Below are 17,204 nucleotides of genomic sequence, written 5' to 3'. Positions count from 1 at the left end.
TGAACATCAGACTGTGCATTCATGGTGTTTTGCTGTGTCTTTACATAACAACAGCATGAAGTGTGCAAAAAAAGTTGATTCATGAGTTGTCAAATGTTGCCCGTGCTTCTCCCCAGGCTCAAACCGAGAGGCGCATAATTGTCAGTGGATTCTGAAAAAAACAGTTGTTATTTTGGCTGTCAACTGTTGCCTTGCATCAGGGTCAAGATGAGTCAGCTCCAGCCGCGTTCGGCCCCCGGGCTTCCGGCCCTGTCGGCCCCTATTACTGTGATGAACCAACACTATGGTGTTCTCTATTAATGTGGCGGTGTTCGGGCCTGCTCAGCTCGATGTGGCAGACCAGTGATGCTGACGGGGCCAGAGGGGATGAAACCTGACTCCTTGTCAGGTGTCTCCTTGTTGTCAGTCTCACTGTGATATAGACATTATTGAATGTTGTCAGATATGACACTTGAGGCTGAATCAATGTATGTTGTACCATAGAAGGATATTCTGCACTATGCAGTTCAGGATCTACATTTGTACTCATTGAATGTTTTCAATATGTGTTTTTGTTTTTTTTGGAGGAAGGAATAAACCTAGCTTCGCAAAACCTTCTCATTATAGCCAGCAGGACGTCAGCTGCATGATTTTCTGTCCACAGCTTGTCACTGACAGGCAGCCCTTTACGTTCTCTTGTGTCCTTGGAAGTGTCCTTTTTGCCTGCATCGGTGTCTCACTTTTCCTATCCGCTATGGATCCAGATCCAGCAATAATTTGTAAGGCCAGAAATAAAACAGAATAGTCACAAGAAGTTCTGAATTATTAATCACCATCCTTTTACCTTGGGATTAAGTTTCAGTGTGACTGGGGGAGACAGTATGTCACCCTGCAGTATCCTTGTAGACTGGCTAGGGTATAATCCAAAGATATACACAGCAGCGTTGACGGTGTTGGTGTACATTACAGCTTATCCTCTGCACGTAATCTTCATTTTTTTTTTTTTCATAATACCCAGATATTTCAATGTCCGCTGTATATTTTATACTACATTTCAAGAAGAGTTTAGGATCATGTCCTTGATTCTGCTATAGTGTCACTGACTTATCCAAGGACACTTGAGCAGGTTGGAGATTTGCCAGCAGGTGTTTGAACTTGTGTTATTGACTGGAACAACAGTGTCTCTTACCCTCCATGCTGCTGCTCATTTTGACTCCATTCAATTATCTCATAGTTATTTCTTTCTCCTGACATTGTCCTTTGTTTGTATTTCAGGTGCTCTGCTGCAATTGGCCTGCCCTGACTCTCCATCAGGGTCTGCTGTTTGTGCTAGAGGACGTACACTCACACAGGAGCTGCACATCAAGCTGCACCGGCCCCCTTCGCGCTCAACCCCTGCGCTATGAGCAGAGGTAGAGGAGGGCCTTACAAAGAACACTTCCACAGGTATCCACCACCCGACTTCCATGCCAAGGAGAATTATTACAGACCTGGCGCAGCCCCACTCTACCCTAGAGCTGGCCCACAGCAGAGCCCGTATTCAAGTTACTACAACAGCCCTGCCCGTCCCGTAGCGCCCATACAACCACCCCCAGCTCCTTCTCTCAACCCTTCTGCTCCGCCCGTACCAAAGCACAATAACCTGGCCCCTAAACCAGAGGACCTCAACAGCTCACATCATCAGAATCACGGTTCCAATTTTGCTCCCAATTCCTTTCAGTACCAACAGGCAGAATTCCTGAGAGGACAGAGGTCCGAGGCGCCACAGTTCAGAGCTAGTCCACGTGGAGGGGGAGCGGGAGTGGTACCCGACAGGCTGCCCAGTTCCTCATACCAGCCCCAGTCAGGCTACAGTAGATATTCATCATACCCCAACAGCAGCCCAAGGGGTAGAGGGGGGTATAGTCAGGACCAGAGTTTTGTACACCCAGGTGCCAGAAACCAGTTACAAGGTACACACCACAACCAGTACTCCAACAGACCGTGGCGCGGTCCGACAGACTCTGTGTGTGACAGTTTTCAGAGTTTGTCTCTTCATCGAGACAGGCCCAACAGAGGAAGAGAAAGGTTCGGCAGACCTTCTGCATCCAGCAGCTCGGCAAAGTCGAGCTTCACTAAAGGTGACATCACTCTCACCCCTGACATCCAGGACCAGGTTCACAGGGTTTTGGCTGCTTTGAGGCCAAGTGAGAACATCTCTGCAAAATTGTTAGCCAAAAAACTGCATCTGCCTAAAAAGATAGTCAACAAGGCCCTCTACTCTTTGGAGCGCTCGCAGAAAGCCTCCAAGCAAGGACTCCTTCCTCCCGAGTGGAGTCTTTACAGAGAAGCTCTCGGAGGCGAGAAAGATCAACACTCTATAGTACAGAGTCCACCCTCCCATCTGTGTGTCAGCTCAGGACACCCTCCAGATCCTGAAGCCAAGGTTGAGCTAAAAACAGAAACAGCAGAAAACAGGGGACAAGGCGAAGAAGAGGACTCTGACACAGAATCCAGTTCCTCTTACTGCTCCTCTTCAGAGTCATTTGGCTCTGAAAAATCCCAGGTCCCTGGTCAGCACCAGGTGAAACAACATCCCATCACTACTAGCTCACCTGATCCGCAACTTGCGCTTCCCGCAATGGCAGAACAGAGGGAGCTAGTTCTGAAGTACCTGCTGACTTCAGGGGAGGCTAGTGCTCTTGTCATAGCCAAAAATCTGGGTCTTAGGGGTACTAAGCAGGTCAATCCCACCCTCTACTCGCTGGAGAAGCAAGGTGAAGTCGTTAAGAATGGTGAAGTTAACCCTCCCACCTGGGAGCTCTCCACCCACCGCAGAGAGAGGATGGAAAGGAGCATTAAAGCCGCAATGAGCCCCCGCGCTGAGCGGGAACCCGGTAGAGATGAGGAGGGAGGAGGGTCTATCTTCCAGCCGTCTTCACCAATACCTACAATACCAGGTCTCGAGCCACTGCCGCTCCCAGAGGGTTGGATGCCAGAGCAAAGTCATAGTGAAGCGGTAGGCACAATATCTGTACTTTGTATTTTCATTTAACTTATTTAATGGTATTAAGGTGATTTACATTTATATGATTTATAGAATGATACCAGATGCTGAAATTGCACAATATAAGAGCAACGTTTCATTCCCATAAATGTCTTTTTACTGGATGTATTCAGTTAAAGCTACCAGACTTGGACTTCTACCTTGATTTTATTAACCCTTTACCTCTGCTTTTACCCTTTTTAAGTCCCAATCCGCCCTCAAGCCCCCATCCCTTACCACATGTAAAGACGAAGAGACCAATGAAGGACAATGGGCCACTGACGACATCCCAGAATTCCTCAACGCCATTCGCAGAGAGACGGACGCTGGGAAACTGGCAGCAGAGCAGGCCAACTCCGTGGGAACTGTAGCTGTGTCGCTGGCTGCTCCACCTCCTCAGAACCTGTGGGCCAAACTACAGGAGGTGAGGCTGAAGAACCCCGTCAGCGGCCTCATGGAGTACGCCCAGTATCTGGGCCACAACTGTGAGTTCCTGCTCCTCGACCAGTCAGGACCCTCTCACGACCCAAGGTTAGTCACGTAGTGTTTGTTACTATAAAGATTTAATTGAGTAAAGTAAATGAATCTGTGATCATTGTCTGTGTATTCATGCTGTAATGTTGGAACCTAGCTGTGGCCAATACTGACCTTACAAAGTGGATCAGGTATTGACCAATCCACAGTCAATAAGTCACGGCACGCCACAGATTCAATTTTCAGTGCCACAGGAATCTCTTATTAAATTGAACAAATTAGTTCCATGTAAATTTTAAATTTGGCAAAAACAGAGCACTGTTATGAGAGCAGAAATCCATATTAGCAGATGCTCTTAGTTGAGATATCAGGAAAGAAAAAGATGGATCAGTGCATCCCTAAATATAACTTAATATAACTTAATATATCAACTTTACAAATTTGGGGTGTTGAAGTGATATCTGTTTTCTCATTAAAGGGACTGTTTGTAACTTTCTAAGCGTATAAATGTAGCGGGTCAGCACACATGCGCGCTCGCATATGCGCGCTCGCGTGTGGCCGCTGTCTCGTCTCCTCTGCCTGCTCGCCTTCACTCAGACAGCGCGCGCATTCTCGCGTACTCGCTCCACCTCTAGACGTGAACGCGCGCTCACCCCACACTGCAGAAGAGTTAGTTTAGCTCTGAGAATATCTGGTGAATCTAGTGAACGTTTGTGCAGAAATAAATGCTGCAGCTCCTCCAGACCAACAGAGATTTCCCGTGTCTTGTGAAGTAACGGGGCTCCGCAGAGAGAAACGTTACCGTCTCGTTACCGACCGGTTGCCGGTGTCTTCCTGCTCTCTCCGGCTGTGGGAGGAGGGAGACGAGTTTCTCGCTGGGGAGCCCCGCTGCTGAAGCCTGCGCTGAGGCAGGAGAAGCAAACACAGTATCAGCATTGATTCATGGAGAAACCTTCGTCTGGTCAGCTAACATTACTGCCAAGCAGCTGAAATATAGAGTGATATTGTGCTTTTAGCTGACGTGTGTCGCCTCACTGTTTTGAGCGATGCTCGTTCTTGTCCATTTAGAGCGAGCACAAGCACGAGCCCGACGCTGACTTTCGTTGATTTCACGGCCACAGGTGTCGCTGTTAAGAAGCATTTCTGAAAGTTACAAATAGTCCCATTAAGTGAAATGCAGAATTTTCTGTTTCTACTTCCACATGTTTGTTACCTTCTGTAATGCACCTGGTGACAAACCTATCGATTCAAAGTCTGTAAGAAATAAATCCGCCTTAATGAAGACATACGATGCTGCCAATTAAAAATGAAAATCACATTGCTTGTTATGCAACACAGTAGTCTTGGAAAACTGTAGCCGCTCAGTTAATCATGTATTGGCAGATCACTGTGTCTCATCTGTATGTTTTCTCTCCCTCTGTCAGATTCCGTATGCAGGTGATGCTCAACGGGAGGCTGTTCCCTGTCGCAGAAGCTTCCAATAAGAAGGTTGCAAAAAAGGACGCTGCCGCGGTCACCCTGCGCATTCTCATCGGAGAGATGCAGGGAGGGCCGAGCACGGGGGACGAGGGAAATGCAGTCGGCGTGGACCAAGTGATGGATATACTTCCAGAAACCACTGTAAGTTTGAATGTGCGTAAATAAGCCACCATCAGCCGTCTAAAGACTGCCAAATCTGGCTTTAAACACTTGAGATTGGGCACATGTGAGTAGAGAGCACTACATTTAATGCATCAGAGCAGACACTGTAAACGGCAAAGTCAGTATACATTAGTCAAGTTTAACAGGATGTGGAGGCCAACATTTTGTTTGTGATTATTATGCAACCCTGATAAAAAGTTTGAATACATCAGTAACTAGGGATGTCACGATAACTGATACTTCAGGACCAAGTCGATGCCAAAATTCAGAAAATGTGACGGTACGGGTTTTCTACAGTAAGGCAGGTGAAATGGTAAATGGACTTGGACTGATATAGCGCTTTTCTAGTCTTCCGACCACTCAAAGCGCTTTACACTACACGTCAGCATTCACCCATTCACACACACATTCATACACTAATGGCAGAGGCTGCTAAGGTGCCAACTTTGCCCATCAGGATCTAATCTAAATACTCATTCACACACCGATGGCTATGCCTTCGGGAGTAATTTGGGGTTAAGTGTCTTGCTCAAGGACACATCGACATGTGACCCGGAGCAGCCGGAGATCGAACTCTGACCTTCCGATTGATGGACGACCTGCTCTACCCTCTGAGCCACAGCCGCCCCCAGGGTACCGCCAGGGTGTGAGACTAATGTTGTCCCATCGTCCCGGGGACGCTAGAAAACGTGTTTGGGATGCAGTAATAACGATAATGCTACATTACGAATAACAAATACATGTTGAAATTGGCAGGAGCCAGTTAACGTTAACTTGCTCTCGTCCTGACGATTTCAACACGGGACATGCCATTGACTTTTATTACACACCGTTGTTGAATACTCGATTCTGATTGGTCAATCACAGCGTTCTGCGGTCTGTTATTTCTTTATAGCAAACCATTGCTATGTATAGCAGACCGTTGCTATGGGCGCAGTTCATAAGTCGGACACTGGCGGACCGTTTTTGTGTCAAATTATTGATTTCTTAATTAAGTAGCTGTGTAGTGAGAGGGATTATGTAGTCGGGTAGTATGTATGTCAAAGTTTCTTTGACAACAATGACCCGTTGGCTCTACATTATCCCTTACATATTATGCATTCAGGCTCTATTCAGTAAAAATTAGTATTGGGCGAAGGTAAATTCTAACATTATCATTATGTGTTCAAATGTCATCTTGTAAAATGTAGTTTTCGGTGAGAAACTTGAATAAATCCAGTTGTTTGAACGAGATGTTTTCACAGCAATATATAAAATAGATAATAGAGAGGGAAGTATGACCTATTTCACTTCGTAACAAAAGCCAGTATGCAAACAGTAATAAAGGGGTGGATGTTGAAGCACGTTGGATTTATTGTTCTACTTTTGTTTTTTACCGTGGTATCGAATTGGGATCGAGAATCATGGATTTTCACTTCTATTGGTATCAACTACTAAATTTCTGGTATCGTGACATCCCTATCAGTAGCTATGTTTTCAAAACTACAGTCACCCAAAAATACAGCCTTAATTGAAGTATATGTTTTTGTCTCCTCCCCTGTCTACCAGGCGCCAGCTGAAGGCGCGGGGGGTATTTTTGGGACTAGTACTGTGGAAGCTATGAGCACAGCAGAGGGACCTCGCCCACCTCTGTCCCGCTCTCTGCCTGGTGGGAAGAATCCGGTGTCTGTCCTGATGGAGTACAGCCAGCGCAGCGGGAACCCCATCGAATTCATCATCACTGGGCAGGCTGGCCCACCACATGACCCGCGGTACAGGCTCCCTTCACCTCCCTCTGAATCTGTGATTTTGGATGTTGCTCTCCCCCACACTGCGAGTTCTTCCTCAGGGAAGCAGTTGATCAGCTATTTCTGTTCAATCTGTGCTCAGTACTGTAGTCAGCTGACAAAGACACAATACCATCTCTGTGTATTCACTCTTTACCACTCTTTCTGTTTATGATCCATCCCTTTAGGCAGCCGGCTGGTAGATACAATAAAAACGTGTTCCTCGGGTCACTTTCTAAAAACGCTGCATGCATATGTCTTGATCACTAGTAAACCACAGGCTCCACTCGGTTGCGTCTTCTTGTTTTTCTAATGTGATAAGTCAGGCAAGTGTGACATAATCTATGATCTCAGTTGCAAAACCAAAAATAAATATCTCTCCCTTTCTCTCTTTTCACCCTTCTTAACCGTCTCTGTGTTCAGGTTCATGTACAGGGTGAAGGTTGGAGAGAACTTGTTTGCAGAGTCCTCAGCTCCAAGCAAGAAGGCAGCCCGCCAACTGGCAGCAGAGGAGGCCGTCAAAGAATTAATGGCTGATGGGAGACTGCAGCTCAACAAGGTGAGGAGCGAGAAGCAGAGAATAACTTGAGTGGTTCATTTGGGAGGAAAGAGAGGGGATTATATATCCCCCAAATGAGTGGTATGACTTTAGAAAAGCAACAGATCTCTCAGGCTGAAAGAAACTATGTTGTTGCCTCTGTAGCGCTGCTCTGCTCCGTTTGCTCAATACCGTTCACATCTCTCTTTGTCTACACTCCTACTCCCTTCTCCCTTTTCCAGCCTCAGTTGCCCCTGGGCTCTTCCAGCGATAGCGATGGCAGTGGCACTGGGACTACATGTCCCTCGTTGCCCCCCCTGACTGCAGATGAGTTGCGAGCAGCCCACGAGGCAGGGGTTGGGGACCTCATTAACCACCTGAACAACAACGCAGTGTCAGGTCTTCTGGAGTACGCCAGAGCCCGAGGCTTTGCCGCTGAGATCCGACTGGTGGGCCAGTCTGGGCCACCACACGAGCCTAAGTATGTGTGAATAAAAACACACAATTAACATGTACACACTGGATAAAAATAATCTCTTACTGTCCAGGTTACAATGTGCTTGGAAAAATAGGTTCTTTGTATACATACTGTATATACTTTCTATTAGGGCTGTTAATCAATTAAAATATTTAATAGCATGATTGTCCATGATTAATCGCACATTTTCTATCTGTTCAAAATGTACCTTAAAAGGAGATTTATCAAGTATTTAATACTCTTATCAACATGGGAGTGGGCAAATATGCTGCTTTATGCAAATGTATATATTATTGGAAATCCATTAACAACACAAAACAATAACAAATATTGTCCAGAAACCCTCACAGGTACTGCATTTAGCATAAAAAATATGCTCAAATCATAACATGGCAAACTCAAGCCAAACAGTTAACAACAGCTGTCAGTGTGTCAGTGACTTGCCCCAAACTGCATGTGATTATCATAAAGTGTCTGTAAAGGGGAGACTTGTGGGTACCCATAAAACCCATTTTCATTCACAAATCTTGAGGTCAGAGGTCATGGGACCCCTTTGAAAATGGCCATGACAGTTTTTCCTCGCCAAAATTTAGCGCACGTTTGGAGCGTAATTTACCCTCCTCCGCGACAAACTAGTATAACATGGTGGCTACCAATGGATTCCTTAGTTTCATATGATACCAGTATCTTCATCCAGCTACAACCGCCGAAAGATCAATAGTGGTGTATTATCGCGCTAACTTTGACAGCCCTAATTGGTGTATATATTAATTTCCATAATAGTTAAAACATTTTAAACATTAATAATGGCCTTTTTGTCTAATTTCTCTGGACCTCTGTTTTTCTAGCAACACTTGACATGCTAAGGAAAATTCTTGAATGGATATGTGTGTTCCTTTGTTTTTAAAGTGAGTGAGAAAAACCCTGTTAAATCCTCCGATTACCTTTCTCTTTACCCCTCCTCAGGTTTACCTACCAAGCCAAGCTGGGCGGACGCTGGTTCCCTCCAGTGTGTGCGTCCAACAAGAAGCAGGGGAAACAGGAAGCAGCAGATGCTGCTCTGCGGGTTCTGATTGGAGAGGCTGAGAGGGCAGCCCGCACTGGGGAGCTTATCCCAGCTGAGGTACTGACTTCTCAATGGTTCACATTTTCTATCACAAATCATGAGCCTTCTCTGGCTCAATATGGGGATAAGGCAGGACATGATGGAATTACAGTCACCTGCATGCAATTGACAAACCACCTGATTTGAGCAAATTACTGACAAAATAACAACATATGCACACGTAGAATAACACGTAACCTCAGTTAAAACATAACCAAGCTAAAGTAAACTACACCCAGAGTCTATAACTCCACACATTAGTGCTTCACAGTAACTGAATCGGTTCTCTTCAGTGGAGCTGAAGCTATAGGAAGTGGTGAATGTGTATTGACAGTAGGGCTGGGCGATATGGCTTATAAATAATATCAATATTTTTAGACTATATGGCGATATACGATTGTTACGCCCCCGTCTATGGGGGTAGGAGCGCAACATAAAAGTATAAAAGGTCGTTCCCTCCCCGGTCCCCAAACCACAGTCTCAGGACAAAATTGGCAGTTCACCCCTACCAATGAAATGCTATCTCAAGCACCAAAAAAACTACAACAAGTTACACAATTACGAAGCCAACTAGGGCACTAAGTCTACTTATTCAATCCTAGGTCACAGATTTAGACACAAAGGTTTGGAGACCGAGGACAGAACGAGGCTGCTGTCAGACTGTTGTCACTTGACTGCTGGGCACCCCAGTATTTTTAAACCGCTGAGATGATGGATGGACCAATCAGCAGCCGACACACCCCAGACCGAACCCACACCTCCAGCCAGTCCAGAGAGAGAGCACCTAAATTGGTCACAAAGATCCTCACAAGACAGAGACACTTACTCTCACACAAAACACAACCACACAAATATATCGGACCTATAACCTTAAACTATTGAGAATTATTCCATTTTGACAGCGTTTCTATTTTAACCGCCGCAGCTTTTCTACCCTTCACGGCCAGAAAACTCACAGACCAATTGAATGCATTGTAAATCTTCTCACGTGATGCTACTCAGCCGATCACATCTATGCATTCCGATAAGCATTGCGAGAGTGAGTGAGATCCGCACACACACGGGAAATACGAGATAAGAGACAACAATCGGAGAAATAAATGGCGCGCTCTAAAAAGAGAAATTTAAACAGCGAAAACAGAGTTGTTTTTTATCCACAATGGACAGACAAGTATATCTCGTATGTTCAGAGACCGTGGCGATTTTAAAAAGCGATATTAAAAGCGGTAATGTCTTGGAGGCTGGCATCTTCCATCACCTTTTTCGACCTCAACACGTATATACTCGCTTTGGCGCTTCACTTCTTCCGCTCTCACCAGGCTCTTTCCTAGTTCTCTGCTTCCCTCCTGATACAAAAACACACGCCTCATACGCACATCCATGTTCATACGCCACACACACTCGCCCAGTGTGAGTGTGTGTTACTTATTTATTCAATAGGAGATGTTATCATTGTCTATGATAGGGATGTTTTGTATCCCTTTATTTATCTATTGATAATCTAAATGTGGCCCACTCTCCCACTGTAGACTGGAGCTCCTCATTAGGGTATTTAAGATGTTTTTTGATGTTGGATGTATTTATCATTGTGATACATGTTATTTATTACTTTTATTCTTACTAAATAATTCTTGATACATGTACATGGATGTTGTCACTCATAAAATGTCATAAACAGCTATTTACTTCTACTTTTTATTATTATCTGATGTATGATTGTTTACCATGCCAACATGCAGCTTATTGTTCTCCCTATTTTTCCTACTATGGGAAGTTATTTAAGAGAATGTGAGTCTCTGATCGGCCAGGAGAGTGTGTGTGTGTGTGCGTGCGTGCGTGCGTGCGTGTGTGAGAGAGGGAGAGAGCCGCGGGAGAAACGAAATGCCAAAGCGTGTCTCATGCCGGCGGCTTAAAAAAAGATGACAATTAATATTTATACTCAATGTTGGCAGTAAGTCATTTATTACATCCCACGTAGAGCAAGCCGCAATACATTGAGTATATTTGATATATCGCCCACCCCTAATTGACACCATACAAACATTAAACATACAAACATTACACATTCTCTGGCAACACATGTTTGTTTTTTTTGTCTACCATATACTCACGCAGCCTTAGATATGTTTGGGAAGCCTTAACAATATGGTCGTTTTCTGAGATGTATTATTGGAGTCAAATAAATTTCAGACATACCGAATATTAAATAATCCTCATTTCCTTTCTATTTTGCCTGTCCTGTCCCGTATACATCCCTTTCTCTAGCTTCCAGTGAGTGGCAGCACTTTGCACGACCAGATAGCAATGTTGAGTCACCAGCGTTTCAACGCCCTGACCACACGTATCCAGCACAGCCTTCTGGGACGCAAGATCCTGGCCACCATCGTCATGAGGAGGGGGGAGGGCCTGGGGACTGTTGTCAGCCTGGGAACTGGTACATCCATTCATTTTAGCATATATAACCTATGAAGCAAAAGGGAGTTGGTAATAACAGGGAGTATTACCAATTGTGTTGGGTTCCATTGTTGTGTACTTTGACATTGAATGTGTTTTTCTCGTCTGCTTCTTTTCTGTCAGGAAATCGCTGTGTTAAAGGGGAGGAGCTGAGCCTAAAAGGGGACACGGTTAATGACTGCCACGCTGAAATCATCTCCAGAAGGGGATTTGTTCGGTAGAAACAGATCTTTATCAATGTTTCTCTCCATATTGTGAAAATACGCCGATCTTCTCCAAGACATCATTCATAATTCTCCTTTCTTCTCAGGTTTCTGTACATTGAGCTGCTCAAGCACTACGACGGCACAGAAGACAGTATATTTGAGGACGCGGAGAAAAACAAACTGCAGATCAAATCTGACATCACCTTTCACCTCTACATCAGGTGAGAGATGTTTTTCTCTCTCCACCACCATCCTCTCCTCTTTCATTCCTGTCATGTCCACCACTCAGATGTCATCAATGTTTCATGTTTGGATCAATGTGGTCTCCTTCCTCCTTTTAGACTGCGTGACATATAAATACCTTACGTCTCGTCTTTCTCTCTTATCCATAGCACGGCGCCTTGTGGGGACGGCGCTCTGTTTGACAAGTCATGCAGCGAGTCGGGGGATGAGGTCGAGGGCCATCAGCCTCTGTTTGAGAATGCTAAGCAGGGCAAGCTCCGCACCAAAGTGGAGAACGGTGAGAGATGAGATGGACACACACACGTCTGTCTTCACAAATATATACTGTATATCAGTGCATTGTAAGCAGGGTCTGTGACCTTTGTCTGCGTGTGTTGTTGCTTGTGCCAGGTGAGGGCACCATCCCAGTGGAGTCGAGCGCCATTGTGCCCACCTGGGACGGCATCCAGCACGGCGAGAGGCTGCGAACCATGAGTTGCAGCGATAAGATCCTGCGCTGGAACGTGTTGGGTCTGCAGGGGGCGCTGCTCACCCATTTCCTGCATCCCATCTACCTGAAGTCCATCACGCTTGGTAACATATACTGTTTTTAAATAGATTCATGAGCGTTAACGTTAATGACTTTGGATGAATCTCCACTCTTATGTTGCTCTTTGTCTCAAATTTCTGTTCTACAACGTATCTTTGTTTTTCTGATGTGTCAGGTTACCTGTACAGTCACGGCCACCTCACACGCGCTGTTTGCTGTCGGCTGGCCAGAGACGGTGACGCATTCACCCAAAGTCTCCCTTTTCCCTTCATGCTGAATCACCCAGAGGTAACCGCTCAAGGTTTTTGGCAATGTCAAATGTAGACATTAATCAGGAGTATTGAGGTCATTGTCCAAAACATTATTAATTAAGCTGCCAACACTCCTATTTGTGCCGGCACAACTGTTCCTTCACTGCTCGTCTTCTTTTAAATTTGGCTCATCTATCAATTAACTAAAAGCAGGTAGGTCACTCTCATACCGCCGGGCGAGATGCCTGAGAAACACAGTGGCTGGGGAGCTAAGTAGCTTGTTCCCTGTTTTAGTCCGTTTTTTCTTGGCTTTCATTCACACATCAGTGAAATTGGTTGAATCTACTGTTCCTAATGAACGCAGCCGTCACACTGACACACGCATTACACAACTAATTTTACACGCTCTGTTTGGACTTGCTGACTCACATGGAAATTAGCCAGATTGAACAAAATGTATCTCTCTCTCTCTCTCTCTCTCTCTCTCTCTCTCTCTCTCTCTCCTTCCCTTCTCCCTCACCACCTGGCTGGACCGTAGGTGGGCAGGGTGAGTGTGTACGACTCCACGCGGCACACAGGCAAAACCAAGGAGTCCAGTGTGAACTGGAGCTTTCCAGACCAGCACAGCGTCGAGGTGCTGGACGGGACCAAAGGCAAACTGGATGGGTATGTAACTAAACCAAATCCTGTCGCTCCTGATGGCAATACACAATAATTATTAATAGCCTTGGATTGTTTGTATAGTCTGTTATTGTGCACTTAAAGGGCGGGTCCATTCTTTTTTCTTTTTTATTAGGTTTTTATATCATTCTGTAGCTTCCCAGTGGTGTTTTTAAGTATTGAAATCCAAATATTCAGGTACACTAATCAGCCATAACATTATGACCACCTGCCTAATATTGAGTAGGTCCCCCTTTTGCCGCCAAAACAGCCCTGACCCGTCGAGGCAGTGACTCCACTAGACCTCTGAAGGTCTGCTGTGGTATCTGGCACCAAGCCGTCAGTAGCAGATCCTTTAAGTCCTGTAAGTTGCGAGGTGGGGCCTCCGTGGATCGGACTTGTTTGTCCAGCACATCCCACAGATGCTCGATTGGATCGAGATCTGGAGAATTTGGAGGCCAAGTCAAAGCCTTAAACTCATTGCCATCCACATGATGTAAAAGAAAACGTGATTCATCAGACTAGGCCGCCTTTGTCCATTGCTCCGTGGTCCAGTTCTGATGCTCACGCGCCCATTGAAGGCGCTTTTTGCAGTGGACACGGGTCAGCATTGGGCGCCCTGACCGGCCTGCGTAGTGCTGCTCTTCAGTCTTTCTGTAGTGGCTAACAACAACAACTGAATTAACCCACAGCAGATTCATGTTGCATTATGCCTCTCAAATGCTTTGCAGAAATGTGATTTTGTTTTGTCATCTGAATGAGTTATTGATCATCGTGACATTGATCAAACACCACATCATAGTGAAGAGACATCCCTGGAGTTTGTTTCCAGAAGAAATCACAATCAGTTGTTAGAATTAAATTTGGGTTAGTACTGTGCATTTCCAAAAAAAATAAGAAATCTGAGATGTGGCAAACTATGAATAAACACTTATCAAAGCAAACACAAGGTAAGAGAAGCCTCGGCAGCGTTTTGACTTCTATTTTTGGATAAAACTGTCAAGTAACCACAAGCTTAATTAAATTTTAATTAAATGGCCTGAAACGGTGAGCAGCAGGCAGCTAAGTAAGCTAAATAGGCAACACTGCATGATCACAGGAAGTGCTGTCGTGCCAGCTTGCCAGACAAACTGTGATGTTTTCTTTGTTTCCTGAACACTCGCACTAAACAGCCCTCTAATGTCTCCCCTCTAGGAACAAAATGAGCGTGTCCAGAGTGTCCAAGTCCAACCTGTTCTGTCTGTTCCGCTCTCTGTGCCAGCGGTGTGGCCGCACCGACCTGCTCAACCTGCCCTCTTACGCCCAAGCCAAGATGTCGGCCCAGTCCTTCCAGCTAGCCAAGCAGCAGTTCTTCCGCGCTCTCAGCGGCCACGGCTACGGCGCATGGATCGGTAAGCCGCTGGAAGAGAAGAGCTTTGAGTCGGGGGAGGGAAATGGGAACAATGGAGCGAATTTCCCTGTGGGATACGGCGGCAGTAGGAACGGAGGTGCAATGGAGTACAAGCAAGAGGAGGCATAGAAACGGAGCGCGTTATTAAGTGGGTAATATAAATATGTGGGCGGGGGGAGAAAAGCACAAGGAAGGGGCAGATATGAAGGAAAAAAAAGGGACAATCAAAACAACGCGTAGCCAGCATCCAGAAGTGTATCTTCTTATGGAACATGGTTAAAGGCCGCAGAGGAAGAGTGATGGAAAAGACAGAACGGCAAAGCCTGATGGATGAGTGGGGTTCACAGTAGACAGACGGAGCTATGGAGAGATCCGCGGGGTGTACACAATAATGTAAACACTACATGAGAAAGGAGTTAGCTCAAAGTTTGTGAATCACCATAGTAAGCACTGCTACAAATCTGGGTTGTACTAGTTTGCAAAACAATTACTCTGTTTGTTCCTGTATAACGGTTATACCTGTGATTTGGTTTCAACTTGTAATTTCAGTTTTTCTTTCGTCATTGTAGTGTTTGGCATATACTGCTATTATTTTTCCACGGTTCAACTCGATATATAAACGCGTTTCTTGCAAGTTCTTTGACTATTGCGATTGCAGTTCGGACCCAGATGATTCGAGAGGTCAAGTGGCTGACAAGTGCTGCTAATTGGCATTCGACCTAATACGACCTGCAATTGTAGCAGTGTTTGAAATTGTGATTAGAGTTTAAGTCCTCTGTCATGTAGTGCTTATTGTTTGTTCTGCTGCATGGAAATACTGCTTTTAGAAACAGCGAGCAGACACGACGGGACGCTCTCAGCAGGAAATCTCAGATTTTTGAAAATTGCACTCACCCTAGATAGATGTTCTGAGTAAACTTGGGAAATGAGTCGTTGCTCAGCACAGTCTCAGCTTTCACTGTACATAAGAAGAAGATCAAACCCAAGTCTTGATCAGTGACTAACCAAACATTCACTGTCCAGCATTTGAGGCTGTAGCTCCTGAAGCCAGCTTCAATCAGGTCCCTTTCTGAGTCATTTTTAAACTTGCTGTACACCCTCAGCTGTCTGTCCATCCATCCACATGTTGCCACGGTTGCTTTTAGCCTAGCATAGGTCAGAGCGCCCCTTTTGATCAGTCCCATAATTTCTCTGTGCTTTTGGGCTTTTATATAGAATTACTGATGTCACGACCTCCAAGAAGTACAATATTTCTGTTGTTATTGCTTGTGTGTTTTTGAGTATTTCTCCTTTTTTTTTTCTTCACCTCTGGCAAAAAAAGTCCACCAGTAGCTGGCCATGGGAGGAAGTCCTGGAAAGTCTCAACTGTCCTGCCTGCAGCCTTCCTGCACATTTTCTACATCTCGATACGAAAAGGCTTTTAGGTTCCCTCGCATGGCCAGTTGGTGAGGACTGCTATGTGAGGACAGTTTTGTTGTCTAAGGAGAGTGTGTAGTCTGTTCTTGATTTGATTATATGTAGATGGATGGTGCAATATATACATCGGGTATATACAAATACATCAACACACAGATGTTACAGTGGGGTCCAAAAGCCTGAGTCCAGTTCCAGAAACTCATTTATCGAAAACTAACAGAAATGTTAAGTCAAGCGCTTTATTCTGAAAATATTGCACAATGTTATTATTATTATTTTTTTATTAATAATGTTGGAAGAAAAATGTATTAATCAGAGTTTTTTTTTGTAGAATTTGAGAATCTACATTATCGAGCACTCTTTAAGAGCACATCAGAGATGTACTGTGATATCCTGATGTTACAGATGTTTGTGTTTGAGGTCAGGTAACTACAGAAGGAAAGCAATGAAAGTCAGCACTCCATGATACCTCAAATTGTTTTGTGTAGCTTTGTTGATTGTGCAGAGTCATTGTTTTAATGGAAAATGAAGGTTTTAAGCTTGTGTAGTTATCTCTCTTACTGCAGCTCTAAAGTTCAAGTTTTATTGAAGACGTTACTGTCTTCAGCAGTGATATATTCTATTGTTTGACTCTTAAAGACAAGACTAAAACCTGAGACATAATACAGACAAAACAATTGTTTTTAGTATTTCTTGCATTTCTTTAAAGATGACATTATTTTTATTTATGCCGGCTCTTATCTATTTGAATAAGAAGCTTTGAGAGGAGAACATTTGTGTTTGTTTTTATTGTTAAAATGTACAGTTCTTGGTGGTGGACTCTGACTTTTGGACCCCGCTGTATAAATGTTTTAGTATAAAGCTGTCTGTGTGTGTGTGTATATGTATAAGTTTAATGTATATATTTTGTAAATCATCTACAATTGCTTTTCTATATTTTTGTTCCTGATGTTTTAATTAAAATGCTATGGAATATGCTGTTTTTTACCAATGACGTTTGGAAAGTATAAAAAAAATAATAATAAAATGAGTAGCAATGTTTCAGTGGA

At 44.6% G+C, this 17,204-nt stretch overlaps 1 protein-coding gene across 5 annotated transcripts in view; it reads left to right on the top strand.

The window, feature by feature from the left end:
• Positions 1-17,204, top strand: part of adar (adenosine deaminase RNA specific) — a 20,394-nt gene extending 3,190 nt beyond the window's left edge. For 3 of the 5 annotated variants that reach the window (XM_037784492.1, XM_037784494.1, XM_037784493.1), the window contains exons 2-16: positions 1,255-2,977; positions 3,210-3,535; positions 4,903-5,110; positions 6,668-6,870; positions 7,309-7,444; positions 7,666-7,904; positions 8,868-9,024; positions 11,272-11,440; positions 11,584-11,677; positions 11,771-11,887; positions 12,059-12,186; positions 12,300-12,482; positions 12,614-12,726; positions 13,228-13,355; positions 14,544-17,204. In XM_037784492.1, coding sequence (XP_037640420.1) covers positions 1,382-2,977; positions 3,210-3,535; positions 4,903-5,110; positions 6,668-6,870; positions 7,309-7,444; positions 7,666-7,904; positions 8,868-9,024; positions 11,272-11,440; positions 11,584-11,677; positions 11,771-11,887; positions 12,059-12,186; positions 12,300-12,482; positions 12,614-12,726; positions 13,228-13,355; positions 14,544-14,868 — 4,122 coding nt within the window. In that variant the 5' untranslated portion in view covers positions 1,255-1,381 and the 3' untranslated portion in view covers positions 14,869-17,204. The remainder of the gene's footprint in view (positions 1-1,254; positions 2,978-3,209; positions 3,536-4,902; positions 5,111-6,667; positions 6,871-7,308; positions 7,445-7,665; positions 7,905-8,867; positions 9,025-11,271; positions 11,441-11,583; positions 11,678-11,770; positions 11,888-12,058; positions 12,187-12,299; positions 12,483-12,613; positions 12,727-13,227; positions 13,356-14,543) is intronic. The other 2 variants (XM_037784497.1, XM_037784496.1) reach the window with 2 other exon arrangements.

Source organism: Sebastes umbrosus, chromosome 11 (genome assembly GCF_015220745.1).
Source record: "Sebastes umbrosus isolate fSebUmb1 chromosome 11, fSebUmb1.pri, whole genome shotgun sequence".
NCBI classification, from domain to species: Eukaryota; Metazoa; Chordata; class Actinopteri; order Perciformes; family Sebastidae; genus Sebastes; species Sebastes umbrosus.
The sequence above is the reverse complement of the archived record's forward strand: the minus strand, read 5'-3'. Positions and strand labels throughout refer to the sequence as shown.